The following is a 13,622-nucleotide window of genomic DNA, read 5'->3' as shown; positions in this document are numbered from 1 at the left end:
AACCTTCAGTATAAATACGTTTATGTATGCTTCTAATAATAAGAGTAAAATAATAAGTGTAATAAAATAGTAAAGTAAAATAATGTAAATGTAATAATAATAATAATAATAGCAAAATAATAAATGTAACAAAATAATAGAGTAAAATAATGTAAATGTAATAATAACAATAGAGTAAAATAATAAATGTAATAAAAATTATAATAATAACAGAGTGCAATAATAAATAACCTTGACTTAAGTATAAGCTGAGGAGGACTTTTCAGCCTAATAAAGGGCTGAAAATTTCAGCTTATACTCGAGTATAAACGGTCACTAGTATTTCAATCAGAATAGACCCACTGTAGGGTGGGGAACATGGGTCTGTGTGTAGCCCCAAAGGTCTCATGCACAGGTACCCCATTAAAGAAATAATAAATATGGAGAATCACACTTCAAGGAACATTAATTTCCTATAAGGCAAGTGCACTGTCCCCATGTTATTTGTTTGTGCCCCAATGACTCCCACCCACCAGTGATTTTTAGTCTTGATTTTCAGGATTTCTTGGGAGGTAAGCAAAGCTCCTTCCTGATTCTCAACCCCAAATCTTAGTTAAAAGATGAATAAATTCCATGTCAGTCACCATGGATAAAGTCAAATTAATTGAATAGCATGATGAAGCACTCTTATGGAATAGGGTATTATTCAAAACATCTTATTCCAGAAGACTGGTTCATCATGCTATGGCTTAAGTCCAGAGTTTGTAGGAGTGAAATAAGAACAGTTTGGGCACCTAGGAGCATTGTAGATTGAATATTGGATTATGACTCAGAAGGCCAGGATTTGAGCCCTGCTCATCTGCGAAACCCACTGGGTGAGTTTGGGCAAGCCACACTCTCGCAACCTCAGAGGAAGGTGGTTGCAAACCTCTCCTGAGCAAGTCTTGCCGTTCATTGGTCTTGTGCCTTTGATAAAGGATCAGACTGCTGCTGTTCTAATTGTTTTCTTCAAAAGGAAGCTTACCAGAGGGATCTCCTAGGAGATTGTTTGAACAGGGAAGGAGGAGTTAACCTCAACTATGTCTCCAGAGGAGGGGCTGAGTAAAGCACACTGAAGTTTGCTTCTCAAGTGTTGAATGTGTGTCCCAAAGGAGAACAGACCTTTGGGGAAATTCAGATGGTTGTGTGTTCCCAAATGGGCCCATGGTTTTCTGTTGTGTCCCAGGATAAACGGGCAGTGGAGCGTGTGAACCTGGAGAAGGCCTTCCACCCTTTTATTGCTGGCGCCTTTAACAAAGTGGTCCAGGAGATCATGCAGGACACAGGGGCTCGAATCAACATCCCCCCGCCCAGTGTCAACAAGGACGAGATCATCATCACAGGCGAAAAGGAACCGGTCTCCCAGGCTCTCCTGCGAATCCGCAAGATCTACGAGGATAAGGTGAGTAACTGCGAATTTAATCAGCTGAAGAAAGGTGCAATGCTTCTTCTTAGAAAATATGGGAAGTGTTTCATTTTGAGGGGGGAAAATGGCAATCATAACCTTTTTGTAAAGGAAAAATGATGTCATATCCTTTTGGCAAATGTGAATCTCCATGAACATCTGGAGACCACCTTTTCAAAACCACTAGTCAAGAAAAAAGGCATGACCTTGTTAGAAGTCAACCCTTTGTAACGTCTTAGGAGAGAGGAGGGACGATTTATTATTTATTACTCTTAATGGTGCCACCAATGTGTGATGTGAAGTAGTATTGGGAGATATGGCACACTGGACGCAGAATTAATGGAGATGAGGCAGTCTTCAAACAAAAGAGAACAAGTTTATTTTGAACAAAGCGTATGGTTGCAGGCTGTTGATAAACTTGGAAATACTTTGAGAACTTTACATGTAACTTGGTTGCAATACAGTTCACACTTCTGGATGTTACAACTTGTAATTGACTTTTACTGTGGTGAAGCACTTTCTTAAACAATGTTTCTTGAGGTGAATAGCCTTCCTGTTTGATCCTTCCGTGATCAAACCCCAGATCTCTAGTTCATTTCTAACTAGTGATCTAAACAAGCTTCACTTAGTCCTCTCTAACTAATGAAACTAATTAGGTTTCCCCTTCAGCCTTCCTAAACTGAAGAAACCTCTGACTATTCACAAACACTGCTTCTCTACTTCCCACTCTCTCTCTCTCCAAAACCCTAACTCTGACTGAACTTAAACTGTCGTCTTTCAAACTCTCCCCTCTAAGCTCCTCCCACTTCTCTACAGCATCGTCTCCATGGCAACGCACTCCTCTCAGCTAGGCCGCTCCAGCATTAGTGCCACCAATCCAAACACAAATACAGTTAAAATCATACAATTTATAATCAACTTCTTTACACCTTTGAACGAGTGATGTTCACAAGCATTCATATTATGGCACTCAGCTGTTAACTCAGCTGTTAAACTGAAAAACCATGTCTTTGAACTGCCAGGGACAAAGACATGTCATTGCATAAAAATATATTTGGCTAGCAGAGTTTTAAAATGTTTCTTTGAAGTTGAAATTGCAGTTGCAAGTACCCAAAACATATACTCTCCCTTGAAACCTCTTAGTTTAAAATGTGTAGTCAGTGATTTTAAAAAACCAAAAGTTTTCTTTGAAAAATAACATGTCTTGTTTACTCACAACAAGATATGTTATTGTGAGTAAACAAGATTAATATAGGCACATTTCTTATTAAAGTTCAGTTATAGATAGGATGTATTTTCTCTGTGTTCAGAACACAGGGCATCATTCTTAATCAGTAGTCCATAGCCCAAAGTCTTTAAGTATACATCTTAAGAAAGTCCAAACTGTGTAATTGTACTCACTGCTTCTCAAAGTAAACATATAGTAAACTGTTCCTGCATAAATCCAAAAAGCATACTGTTTCCATTGAAGTCCAAAAACATACTGATAACAAGATGGAGTCTTGAGTCTGAACATGTTTAGTACAATCACATGTCTGTAGCCCCTCCCAAACCAAAGAGGTTAGTCAAACTGGCAAATCAACATATACATACAATACAGTTTAGCAAATATATACATTAACAAACAAATAATGAAGGCTTGGAAGGTTGCTATTTCCAAACATTCATACCTTCCAAATATCCATCAAGCTCTCTAAGAAGTCTTTTTGGGGTAAAAAATAATTTAGGGTGGGGGGAAGGCACACCAAGGGCAGTCCAGGAGCAGTATGCAACCACATTTTGCCTACGCCAATTTTCTTAGTGCTGACTTTTGGACACCTTTCAATGGCCTCATTCATTTTCTTTTTTAGAAGCGCAAGACAACCACAATCTCCGTAGAGGTGAAGAAGTCTCAGCACAAATACATCATTGGCCCCAAGGGCAACACCCTGCAGGAGATTCTGGATGCCACCGGGGTTTCAGTGGAGATGCCGCCCCTTGAAAGCAGCTCGGAAACCATTATCCTCCGGGGAGAACCAGACAAGCTTGGCCCAGCTCTGACCCAAGTCTATGCCAAGGTAAGGGCTTCCATTCTGCTCCAAACGTTTGCTCAGTAAGTCACTTGAAACATGAGGTCAGTTTGACTACTGTAGTGTATGAATGGGACAAATTCCAGGAGCATCTTTGGTGGTCAGATGTTTTTATTTGCAATGAAGAAGGAAACTTTCAATTTAGTTCTTTCTTTAGATGAGTATGTGTGCAGCCAGCTCTCTACATTAGCGAGTGCAGTGCATGTGGATTTGAATATTTGCAGATTTGATTAATGTGTTCTCTTTAGGAATCTCTAGGTCAGTGTTTCTCAACCTGGGGATTGGGACCCCTGGGGGGTGGCGAGAGGGATTCAGAGGGGTCGCTGAAGACCATCAGAAAACACATATTTCTAATGGTCTTAGGAAACTCCTTGGCAGAGAAGGCTGAAGATCTCTCCACCTGTCCCTGTTTCCCTTTTTGGAGAGGGCTGCTCATGTGCAGGCAAGGGAGATCATGCAAGGATGGAGGGAGGCTCATACCAGCAAGTCTCTTAAAGGCAGGGGGGTTCTGTGCGGGAAGTTTGCCCCAATTATATCATTAGCGGGATTCAGAATGCTCTTTGATTGTAGGTGAACTATAAATCCCAGCTGCTACAACTCCCAAATGTCAAGATCTATTATCCCCAAACTCCTCCAATGTTCACATTTGGGCATATTGAGTATTGGTGCCAAGTTTGCTCCAGACTATCATTGTTTGATTCCACAGTGCTTTTTGGATATAGGTGAACTACAACTCCAAAACTCAAGGTCAATGCCCACCAAACTCTTCCAGTATTTTCTGTTGGTCATGGGAGTTCTGTGTTCCAAGTTTGGTTCAATTCCATCGTTAGTGGAGTTCAGAATGCTCTTTGATTGTAAGTGAACTACAAATCCCAGCAACTACAACTCCCAAATGACAAAATCAATCCCCCCAACCCCACTAGTATTCAAATTTGGGCGTATCGGGTATTATTGCCAAATTTGGTCAAGTGAATGAAAATACATCTCGATATTTACATTACCATTCATAACAGTGGCAAAATTACTGTTATGAAATAGCAACAAAACTAATGTTATGGTTGGGGGTTACCACAACATGAGGAACATGGGGGGGGGGGGGAGGTTGCAGCATTAGGTTGGTTGAAAACCACTGCTCTATCTCTTCAATTTTCTCACAAATTCATTACTTTTGTTTGCTGTATTTTGTGGCTTGAGCTGAATGGCAAAGCAGGCATCACCATAGTGGCATCTACAGGTAGAACATAGCCATTGCAACATCTAAATTATAAGGAAGAAACAATATGGGACTCTAAAGAGGATGTGGAAATCTGTGTATAAACTGAATTCTCAGGTTCATCACTGGCATTAACCGTGTAAATGTCTCTTGTCTTCCTTTCCTTCTCCAGGCGAAGAGTGTGATGGTAGCTGAAGTAACAGCCCCAGCCTGGTTACATCGTTTTATAATTGGAAAGAAAGGACAGAACATTGGCAGGATTACCCAACAGCTTCCCAAGGCAGGTGTCTGTAATGCCTTTGCTCTGTGTAAATAAGTAAACATGACATGCTTTGCAACAGTGCATGAAAATTTTAATGCCAAAGTGTGTCTTTGTGTTGCTTTGACAGAAAGTGGTATGTTCCATCTGGTAATGGCCATGAAGTCTGGCTGGATCGGCGCACTGGAGGCTGCATTTGAATGCCTCTTGATTCTCCCTGGTGAATTTGGAGAAGGACCTAGCAAATCAGCCCACAAGTTCCCAATTAGTCTACAAGTTTTAATTAAATTTCCAAAGCATACTTGTGTCAGCCATACTTTGCAGTTAATGAAAAGGAAACCGCTACAGAATTTGCTTCACTTGTCATCTAGACCAGTAGTTCTCAGCTTGTGGGTCCCCTGATGTATTGGCCATCAACTTCCAGAAATCCTAACAGCTGGTAAACTGCCTGGAATTTCTGGTAGTTGGAGGCCAAAACACCTGGGGACCCACAGATTGAGAACCACTGATCTAGAGGCTATTTTTATTTGCCCGATGGGAGTAATGATTTTAGGATCAGTGTGGTGTAGAACAACGGTTCCCAACCTGTTGTCCATGGACCACAAGTGGTGCACAAAAACTAAAATATGGTCTGTGGCCTCACCATTACTACACCGTTGCAACGAGAGCAAGTGGTCTCGCGAATCCCTCTTACAGTGCCGAGACAACAGGGATATCGGGAGGGAAAAGGCTGACTACCCACAAAAGGTGTGACAACAAGCTTCCTGACCACTTCACCTCCTCCTCCTCCTTCTCCCTCCCTCCCTCCACCTGAGTGGAGCTGTTCCATGTTGTGCCTGGAAGCAGATGCACCTTGGTGTCTTCGTTGCTAGGCCTGTTCCTGGGGTTATTTGGGGTGCTTAATTGGATAGGCCACATGAGCTCTAAATTATTAAATATGATTTTCTGTGGGCAAGCAGATGTGGACTACTGCATGGCATATGTTCTGTATCAGAAACTAGAGCTGATGTGGTCTATCTAATGCAATGTTCTCAATCAGCACCCCAAATGATTTGTAACCCTTTTGGTACTAATGTTGGAGAGTGGTCTTAGATAAAGTGGTCCCTGGTCAAAATGATCACTGATCAAAAAAAGATGGGGACTGGTGTAGAGAAAGACCAGAACAAATTTCTCTGGAAAGATTCTGCCAAGGAAACCCTGTGATTGGGCTGCCTTATTTATGTGCCTTCAAGACAACCGTTGACCTATAACAACCTCATGAATTTTGTGTATGTTTTTTCTTGGACAAGGAACATCCACTGCTGGTTTTGTCAGCTCCTTACTCTGAAATATAGCATACATCATCTGGTGTTCATTGTTTATCTCCCTTTGAAGTACTAACCAGAGCTGATCCTGGTTATCTTCCAGGACCAGATGGGATCTGGTGCCTTCAGGGTATTTAGGCCCTCTGAGCTGCTATACTGTAAGTCAGGATTGACTTGAAGGCACACAGCAATGGTGTAGATTTTGATTGATATTCCAGGAGCCTGGCCTTGAGCAAGTCACACTATCAGCCTTCGAAGATGACAGTGGCAAACCTTCCCTGAATGAATCTTGCCCAAAATGTTATGGTAATGTGACCATAAGTCAGAGTGGACATAAAGGCCCATAATAACCTAAGTACTGTTTTCGGTTGGCTACTACTTCCTTACTGTTTCCTTGTTTTTATGCCAGCCATAACAAGTGTGATGTCATTTCCATGTTGTTTCTCTCTTTATAGGTCCACATTGAATTCACTGATGGTGATGAGAAGATCACACTAGAAGGACCCACCGAAGAAGTGGAGTTGGCTCAGGCGCAGATACAAGAGATCATCCGGGACTTGGTGAGCGTTTCTTGCAATTCCGATGTGTTTCATTTTTAAAAGCTACCTAAACCTGTAACTCTTAGTCCTGTAGGTGTAAATTCAATACTTTCATCATATTCTATAAATTCATTATACATTATCTGTTCTGAATCAGTTTCCAAACAGTTCTACTGGGCCAGGCTTTAGCACAGCAGGTTAATCACCAAGCTGTAATAAATCTTGTCAACCAGAAGGTTGACAGTTTGAAGCCCGGGTCAGGGTGAGTGCCTGACTTTTAACCCAGCTTCTGCCTACCTAGCAGTTCAGGGGGGAAATGTGAGTAGATAAATAGGAACCACACTAACGCAGGGAGGTATTTTAGGCATGGAGTTTTGATCAGAAAAAGGAGGAAGTTTACGAACAAAAAAAGCTCTTTGGCAAGGGGATGGAGCTACAGCACCTCCCTGTGGCCACAACCGAGCACAGCCTCCAAAGATACCAAAAGATGGAAAAGCCTATATATACCTCTAACGGTTGTCTGTATTGTCATTGTATAATCAACATTGAATGTTTGCCGTATACGTGTTCTGTGATCTGCCCTGAGTCCCCTTTGGGGTGAGAAGGCTGGAATATAAATACTGTAAATAAATAAACCCAAAAATGTAAGTGCTGAGAGATAATGCAGCAATCCCTCTACTTTTGCAGGGTTTAGTGGTGCAAGACCCCTGCAAAAAGTGGGGAAACTGAATAAAAAGCCACACATTTTTTAAGTTGGAGATCACCTGCCTAGGAATGTTTATGTCCTCCAGACCATAACACCACACTTGAGGGCACAGAGTATCTTAGATAAATGATCTTTCTAGGAATGTTTAGGTCCTACAAGATATCGCCATGGTCAACATCTGTCTGAAGTTAACCATAGATGCACCCTGGAGCACCCAGATTTGATATTAATCAAATCTGCAAAAAAGTAAATCTGCAAATATGGAGAACTGGCTGTCAATACAAATTTTAGACCAAGTGGGTCTTTGTTGTCTGCATTATACTTTGAAGCTGCTACTTCCAAAGTATTCCTCTTCCATAGAGGCAGAATTTGAAGGACTAAGCCAGCTAAGATCCTTTTGTTAGATCTAAAAGAATGCAATGGCATTGCACAAATTTGTTGCTTAAGGGAATAAAATGTGACTGCAGTAGTAGTGCTCCATTTGTTCTCTTACTCACTGTCCCATCCTTCGATAGTATCCAGCTCTGGCAAAGTGTTCAAGAATATGCTGAGGCAAGTGGGCAATTGCATGATAAAAGGGATGCTCTTTCCCATAAAAGTCCACATGACAGATTTTATCTGGAAGCACATTCAGCTCTCTTGCAACAGAGCTGCTGCTGGAGACAATGAGAGCAATTAATCCTCCCCCCGCCTTCCCGGTGTTCTGCTTTTCAGCTTGGTCGCATGGATTACACTGAAGTGCTCATCGATCAGAGGTTCCACCGTCATCTGATAGGGAAGAATGGAGCCAACAGTGAGTTTTGAGATGACAAAGTGGGTGGCAGGCAAGTCCTCCTGTCTCAAATGCATGCAGGGGGCGGGTAGATTCTGTGCGAGATCTTGCATTTGCTCAGGTTCTGCATCAACACCTGGAAATCTGGAAGGCTGGAGATATTTCAGCCTTTTTGTGTGTGTATGTGCCTCCAAGTTGCTTGTCAGCTTTTGGTGACACCATGAATTTCATAAGGTGTTCTTGGGTCCCATTTACACTGCATATGATACCATTCCCATTAGGGGAAATTACATAAAATGCAGCAGAGCATCCAAAAACATAAACAGGATACCTAGAGTTGAGCATCAGCTCATTAGCGAGCAGAGTGTTAAATGCCGTGTGATGGCTGGAAATAATACAGAGTTAGGAGGCAAACATGCAGAGTCCAATCATAAAAAGGTTTATTTACTATAATGAGAAATACCTGCATTTCTTAATAATCAAGAACTGGTTCTGAGCTACTCTAACGCCCATCTCTTCTAAAGTTTCAAGAGAGGGGAAAAAACTCAATCACTACATCTCTCCTGACACACAGAGAGAGATCTCACAGCACATACTCTCCATACTGAAGTTTAAGAAGGCAGAAGTCAGATTCAAAAAGGCTTGTAGTAGACAAGTATCCATTTTAAACAATCAGAATGAGACCAGAAACAGAGAAAGAAGAACAAAATAGATACATTCCAACTGTCATTCAGGAGTCATGGGAGAAGAGAAACCCTTAGTCTGTACTAAACTAACTGCTCCTTGTTGGTGACTTGAGACTTGGGCAGTGTGGGTTGAATTCCAATAGTTCTTTGTATTATATGCACTGCACTCATATAATGCAGTTAAACTTCATTCTGAAAGTGCATTATATGGTAGTGTAGATGGAGCCATAGACCTCTGAATAATTTTTTCAAGAAAGCCCTGTAACAACAATAACAACAACATAACAAGATTGATTTTTTACTTCCATATCCACCTGTATTTTACAGTTGGCCATGCCGGCAGGAACAGATGAGTAAATATAGAATCCAGAGACATCTGTGTGTTTCAGGATACCAGCCCATTTAATGTATTGTCATGCTTTGTGCATTTTACTTAAGGATCTTAGGATTCTCCCCCACTATTGTTATGAGAATCCCCTTGTGCTCCCATGTAAAGATGACTTTTTACCAATTACTTCATAAATGTTCTGGCTGAATGGAAGTTTGAATATTTCTACTCCCACCTTACTTAGCACTCTTCACCATTACACTGTCCTGTCTTTCAGTCTCCATCAAAGGAGGGGAGAATAGTGGTACCTGACATGCTCTCTCTCTTGGCAGTCAATCGCATCAAGGAACAGCACAAAGTCTCTGTCCGCATCCCACCTGACAACGAGAAGAGCAACCTGATCCGGATTGAGGGAGACCCGCAAGGGGTCCAGCTAGCCCGCAAGGAGCTGCTGGAAATGGCTGCTCGTATGGTAAGGGGGGCAGATGTTTCAGCTGCTCATACATCTCTGCTTCTTTTGCCAAAGATGGATTGGGATGGCAAGAGAAACCAAGCCTTATAGTTTGGGGTTCACAGCTCCTGAGTATTATAACTTACTTAATATGACTTTTGTAACTATTGTATTTTGTGCATCAGTTGTGCATGGCCTTTAGTCCCAGTTCTGTGAGAAAGTGATATATAAAGTAATTAAAATGAAATAACTCTCAAGGAGCAAGTATGTAGACTCCTGTCAGAGTAGGCAATACTGATTTTGATAGATCAAAGGTTTGACGTGGTATAAGGCACTGATTTTGTACTGCCATGAACGGATAGGCGGAGAGAGGATGATCTTTCAAACGATGTACCTGGAAGATCTCTCTGTGAACCCACCAGAAGATTTTTTGGGGAAAGACCTTTCTTCTGTGCACTTTCCCTGTCACTCTTGCCTCCTATGTATACAAACCTCTTGGCTTTGGAAGAGCATAAACACTGCTGATGGTTGGGGGGGTCTCTCCTAGGAAAATGAACGCACAAAAGACCTGATCATTGAGCAGCGCTTTCACCGGACCATTATCGGGCAGAAAGGCGAGAAAATCAAAGAGATCCGTGACAAATTTCCAGAGGTAAGAAGCAAAGGGTTGGCACTGTTCAAGGCCAGACTTCAGTAGCTTGTGTTTTGTTGCGGTTTCACCAGGCTCTTCTCTGAGAAGAATTTTTTAGGTCCTCCAACATAACTCGGCAGGGTTTGCTGTTATCAGTGGTTTCCTGTTTGTACAATAAAGTCATATACTCCTTCATATCCATGGATTGCAGTATATATACTTGACTAAAATATCAGAAGACAGTGTTTTTGTGGTACTTGGAGATACACCTTGAAATTAACAAGGTGTATCTGAATTTGACTGGATTTTCTAATGGACAAATCAGTCACAAGAAGTCACAAGAAGAGCTGAAATCGAAATCAACAACAGTAGCAGTTTTAGCAGATCAGAAGCTTATTGAGCTATCAATAGAGCAAATGAGCTTCAGCAGTTCAGGAGCAGAGTCAAACTTTGAAAGTTACAAAAGTCTTTACTGAAAAACTGTCAGGAAATTAAGATAAAGCAATAATAAACAATGACAAGAAGTAAATTTCTTTAGAGGAAAGTTAGGACCTAGCTTTCTGGAAACATCTCTCTCTCCATGCTCACAGGATAAGAGCAAAATGGAGGCTTGCCATGAGACTAGATCAGGCATGGGCAAACTTCGGCCCTTGGTGTTTTGGACTTCTGCAATTCCAAACAGCCGGAGTTGAAGTCCAAAACACCTGGAGGGCTGAAGTTTGCCCATGCCTGGACTAGATGCTTTTAATAGAAAGAAAGGTGTCCCTGAGATGTATCAGTCTAACAAACAGAAGAAGAAGTAAGAGGAGAGAAGGGAGGGAGGCAAAGAAGACTGCAGGAAGAGCTTTTCCTGCTAGCTGAGCTAATGTCTGACTTGAGGACTGCAAACTTGTGCACGATATGGCTGAGCTCCAACAGTTGAGGATTCCCCCCTGCCTTGTTTTATGATCCTCCATGTTGATCTCTGCTCCTCCAGGTCATAATTAACTTCCCCGACCCATCTCAAAAGAGCGACATTGTGCAGCTACGTGGGCCTAAGAACGAGGTGGAAAAGTGTGCCAAGTACCTCCAGAAAGTTATTGCTGAGTTGGTGAGTTTTAAGCACGTCTTCACCTCTGACCATCATGGTGGTTGGGAATTGGCAGTTTAATGGCATCTGAAGATCTGCACTAGATGTTTTCTAGGAGCACTAGCAGAAAGTTATTTGCTGTCAGCAAACGAAAATCACTTGTAGATTTTCCATACCCCTTCAAAAGAAAAACACTCACACAAACAGGAATTGATTTCAGTCGTGAAAGTTGTGTCTGCCTTGGAGTGATATCTGTCATGTTAATTAGGTGGCCAAAGCATTGATGACACTCAGCGTGGATTATTTTGCTTTCTACACTGGCAAACATTTGAGCTAGGTGACCCTTCAGGTTCCTTTCCACTCTGTGATTCAAGGTTGGCTACAGAGGGACAGATTTAGCTACCGTATATACTCGAGTATAAGCCGACCCGACTATAAGCCGAAGCACCTAATTTTACTACAAAAAACTGGGAAAACATATTGACTCAAGTATAAGCCGAGGGTGGGAAATGCAACCACTACTGGTAAATTTCAAAATAAAAATAGATACCAATAAAATTACATAAATTGAGGCATCAGGAGGTGAAATGTTTTCCAGTATTTACATAAAACTGTAATTTGAGATAAGACTGCCCAACTCTGATTAAATCATTATTCTAACCTTCTTCAATGTAAATATACTTATGTATCCTTCCAGTGATAATAAAGAGAGTAAAATAATAAACATAATAATAATAATAATAATAATAATAAAGTAAAATAATGGAAATGCAATAATAACAGTAATAATAGAGTAAAATATTAAATGTAATAATAGAGTAAAATGATAAATGCAATACTAATAAAGTAAAATAATAAATCTAATAATAATCATAAATAGTGTATAATAATAATAATAACAGAGTAACATACTGTAAATGTAATAATAATAGAGTAAAATAATACATGAAATAAAAATAATACTAATAACAGAGTAAAATAATAAATAACTTTGACTCAAGTATAAGCCGAGGGGAGCTTTTTCTGCCTAAAAAAGGGGCTGAAAACTAGGCTTATACTCGAGTATATACAGTACTTTACATGTGGTTTGGCTTAATTCAGTGCAAAAAACTCAACTTCTCAATATGTTTACTATTAAAAGACTAGAAGAGAAGCAAATAGAATCTTATATTTGTGACTTTTCTCCTCTTTGTGCTTTAGATTGAAAACAGCTTTTCCATCCCAGTCCCAATCTTCAAGCAGTTCCACAAGAACATTATTGGGAAAGGAGGCGCCAACATCAAAAAGGTAAAAAGTGTATGGCCCTCCGAGACACCTCTCCCCTCCTTGAACACTATAGAACTGGGCTTCTCTGGTTTTGTTTGTGGATTTTGGGGCCAGGTGTTTCCTGCTTCCTCTGGAAGGAAACAGTTTCTTGAGAAAGTATGTCTCTGACTAGAAATGGATAGTGCTTGCTTCTTTGACAACATATTCCCAAAGTCTGCACTCTGATGACTGGAGGATTCTGGTAGCTGTGGTCAAAAAACACTCTTCCAAAATCCAGAAATGAGTCAGCCAGATTTAGCATGTAATTTTGTGGATAATATACTCTAGGACAGGGGCTTCTAAACTGTGATTCTCTGGGGTTTGGGGACTTTATTTCCCAGAAATCCTGACCACTGGATCAACTGGCTAGGGCTTCTGGAACTTCAAAACAACTGGAGGTCCAAAGTTAGGGAATCATTACTTAAATCAAGTTTTCAGTCTTTAACCTTTCGGTTATTTTTTTGCCCACCTTTAACTTCCAAAGGCCCCTTGTTATAGACTTCCATGTGGTATCCTGCCTTTTAGGGGATTCAGGGTTCAGTTGCTGAAATACTCTAGGAAGTTAACTTGAATCCAATGGGATTTCCCTAACAACGTCTGAGGCCCAATCTGTCAACTGTCTTTCACTGGGTTTCACCTCTCAAACTGTCTCCAAGGGTTGCTCCTTGTAAAGTTCATTACAGTAGCCTAGCCTTGAGGGTCCGGGGTTTGATGTTATCTCTTCACAATAGATTCGAGAGGAAACCAATACCAAGATTGACCTCCCCACAGAAAACAGCAACTCGGAGGTGATCCTGATAACTGGGAAGAAGGTCAACTGCGAAGGTGCTCGGGACCGCATCCTGGCCATCCAGAGGGAGCTGGTGG

The 13,622-nt window shown here is 41.1% G+C and overlaps 1 protein-coding gene across 1 annotated transcript in view; it reads left to right on the top strand.

Annotated features, from left to right (window-relative positions):
- LOC132777680 (vigilin-like) overlaps positions 1-13,622 on the top strand; it is a 70,602-nt gene that overhangs the window by 34,195 nt on the left and 22,785 nt on the right. Inside the window, exons 7-16 of the mRNA XM_060780090.2 lie at positions 1,205-1,420; positions 3,274-3,480; positions 4,878-4,985; positions 6,724-6,828; positions 8,228-8,306; positions 9,632-9,771; positions 10,298-10,402; positions 11,358-11,471; positions 12,651-12,737; positions 13,487-13,618. Coding sequence (XP_060636073.2) covers positions 1,205-1,420; positions 3,274-3,480; positions 4,878-4,985; positions 6,724-6,828; positions 8,228-8,306; positions 9,632-9,771; positions 10,298-10,402; positions 11,358-11,471; positions 12,651-12,737; positions 13,487-13,618 — 1,293 coding nt within the window. The remainder of the gene's footprint in view (positions 1-1,204; positions 1,421-3,273; positions 3,481-4,877; positions 4,986-6,723; positions 6,829-8,227; positions 8,307-9,631; positions 9,772-10,297; positions 10,403-11,357; positions 11,472-12,650; positions 12,738-13,486; positions 13,619-13,622) is intronic.

This window comes from Anolis sagrei, chromosome 6 (assembly GCF_037176765.1).
Source record: "Anolis sagrei isolate rAnoSag1 chromosome 6, rAnoSag1.mat, whole genome shotgun sequence".
Classification (NCBI taxonomy): Eukaryota; Metazoa; Chordata; class Lepidosauria; order Squamata; family Dactyloidae; genus Anolis; species Anolis sagrei.
Note: the sequence above shows the minus strand (reverse complement) of the source record. Positions and strands in the feature narration are given on the sequence as shown.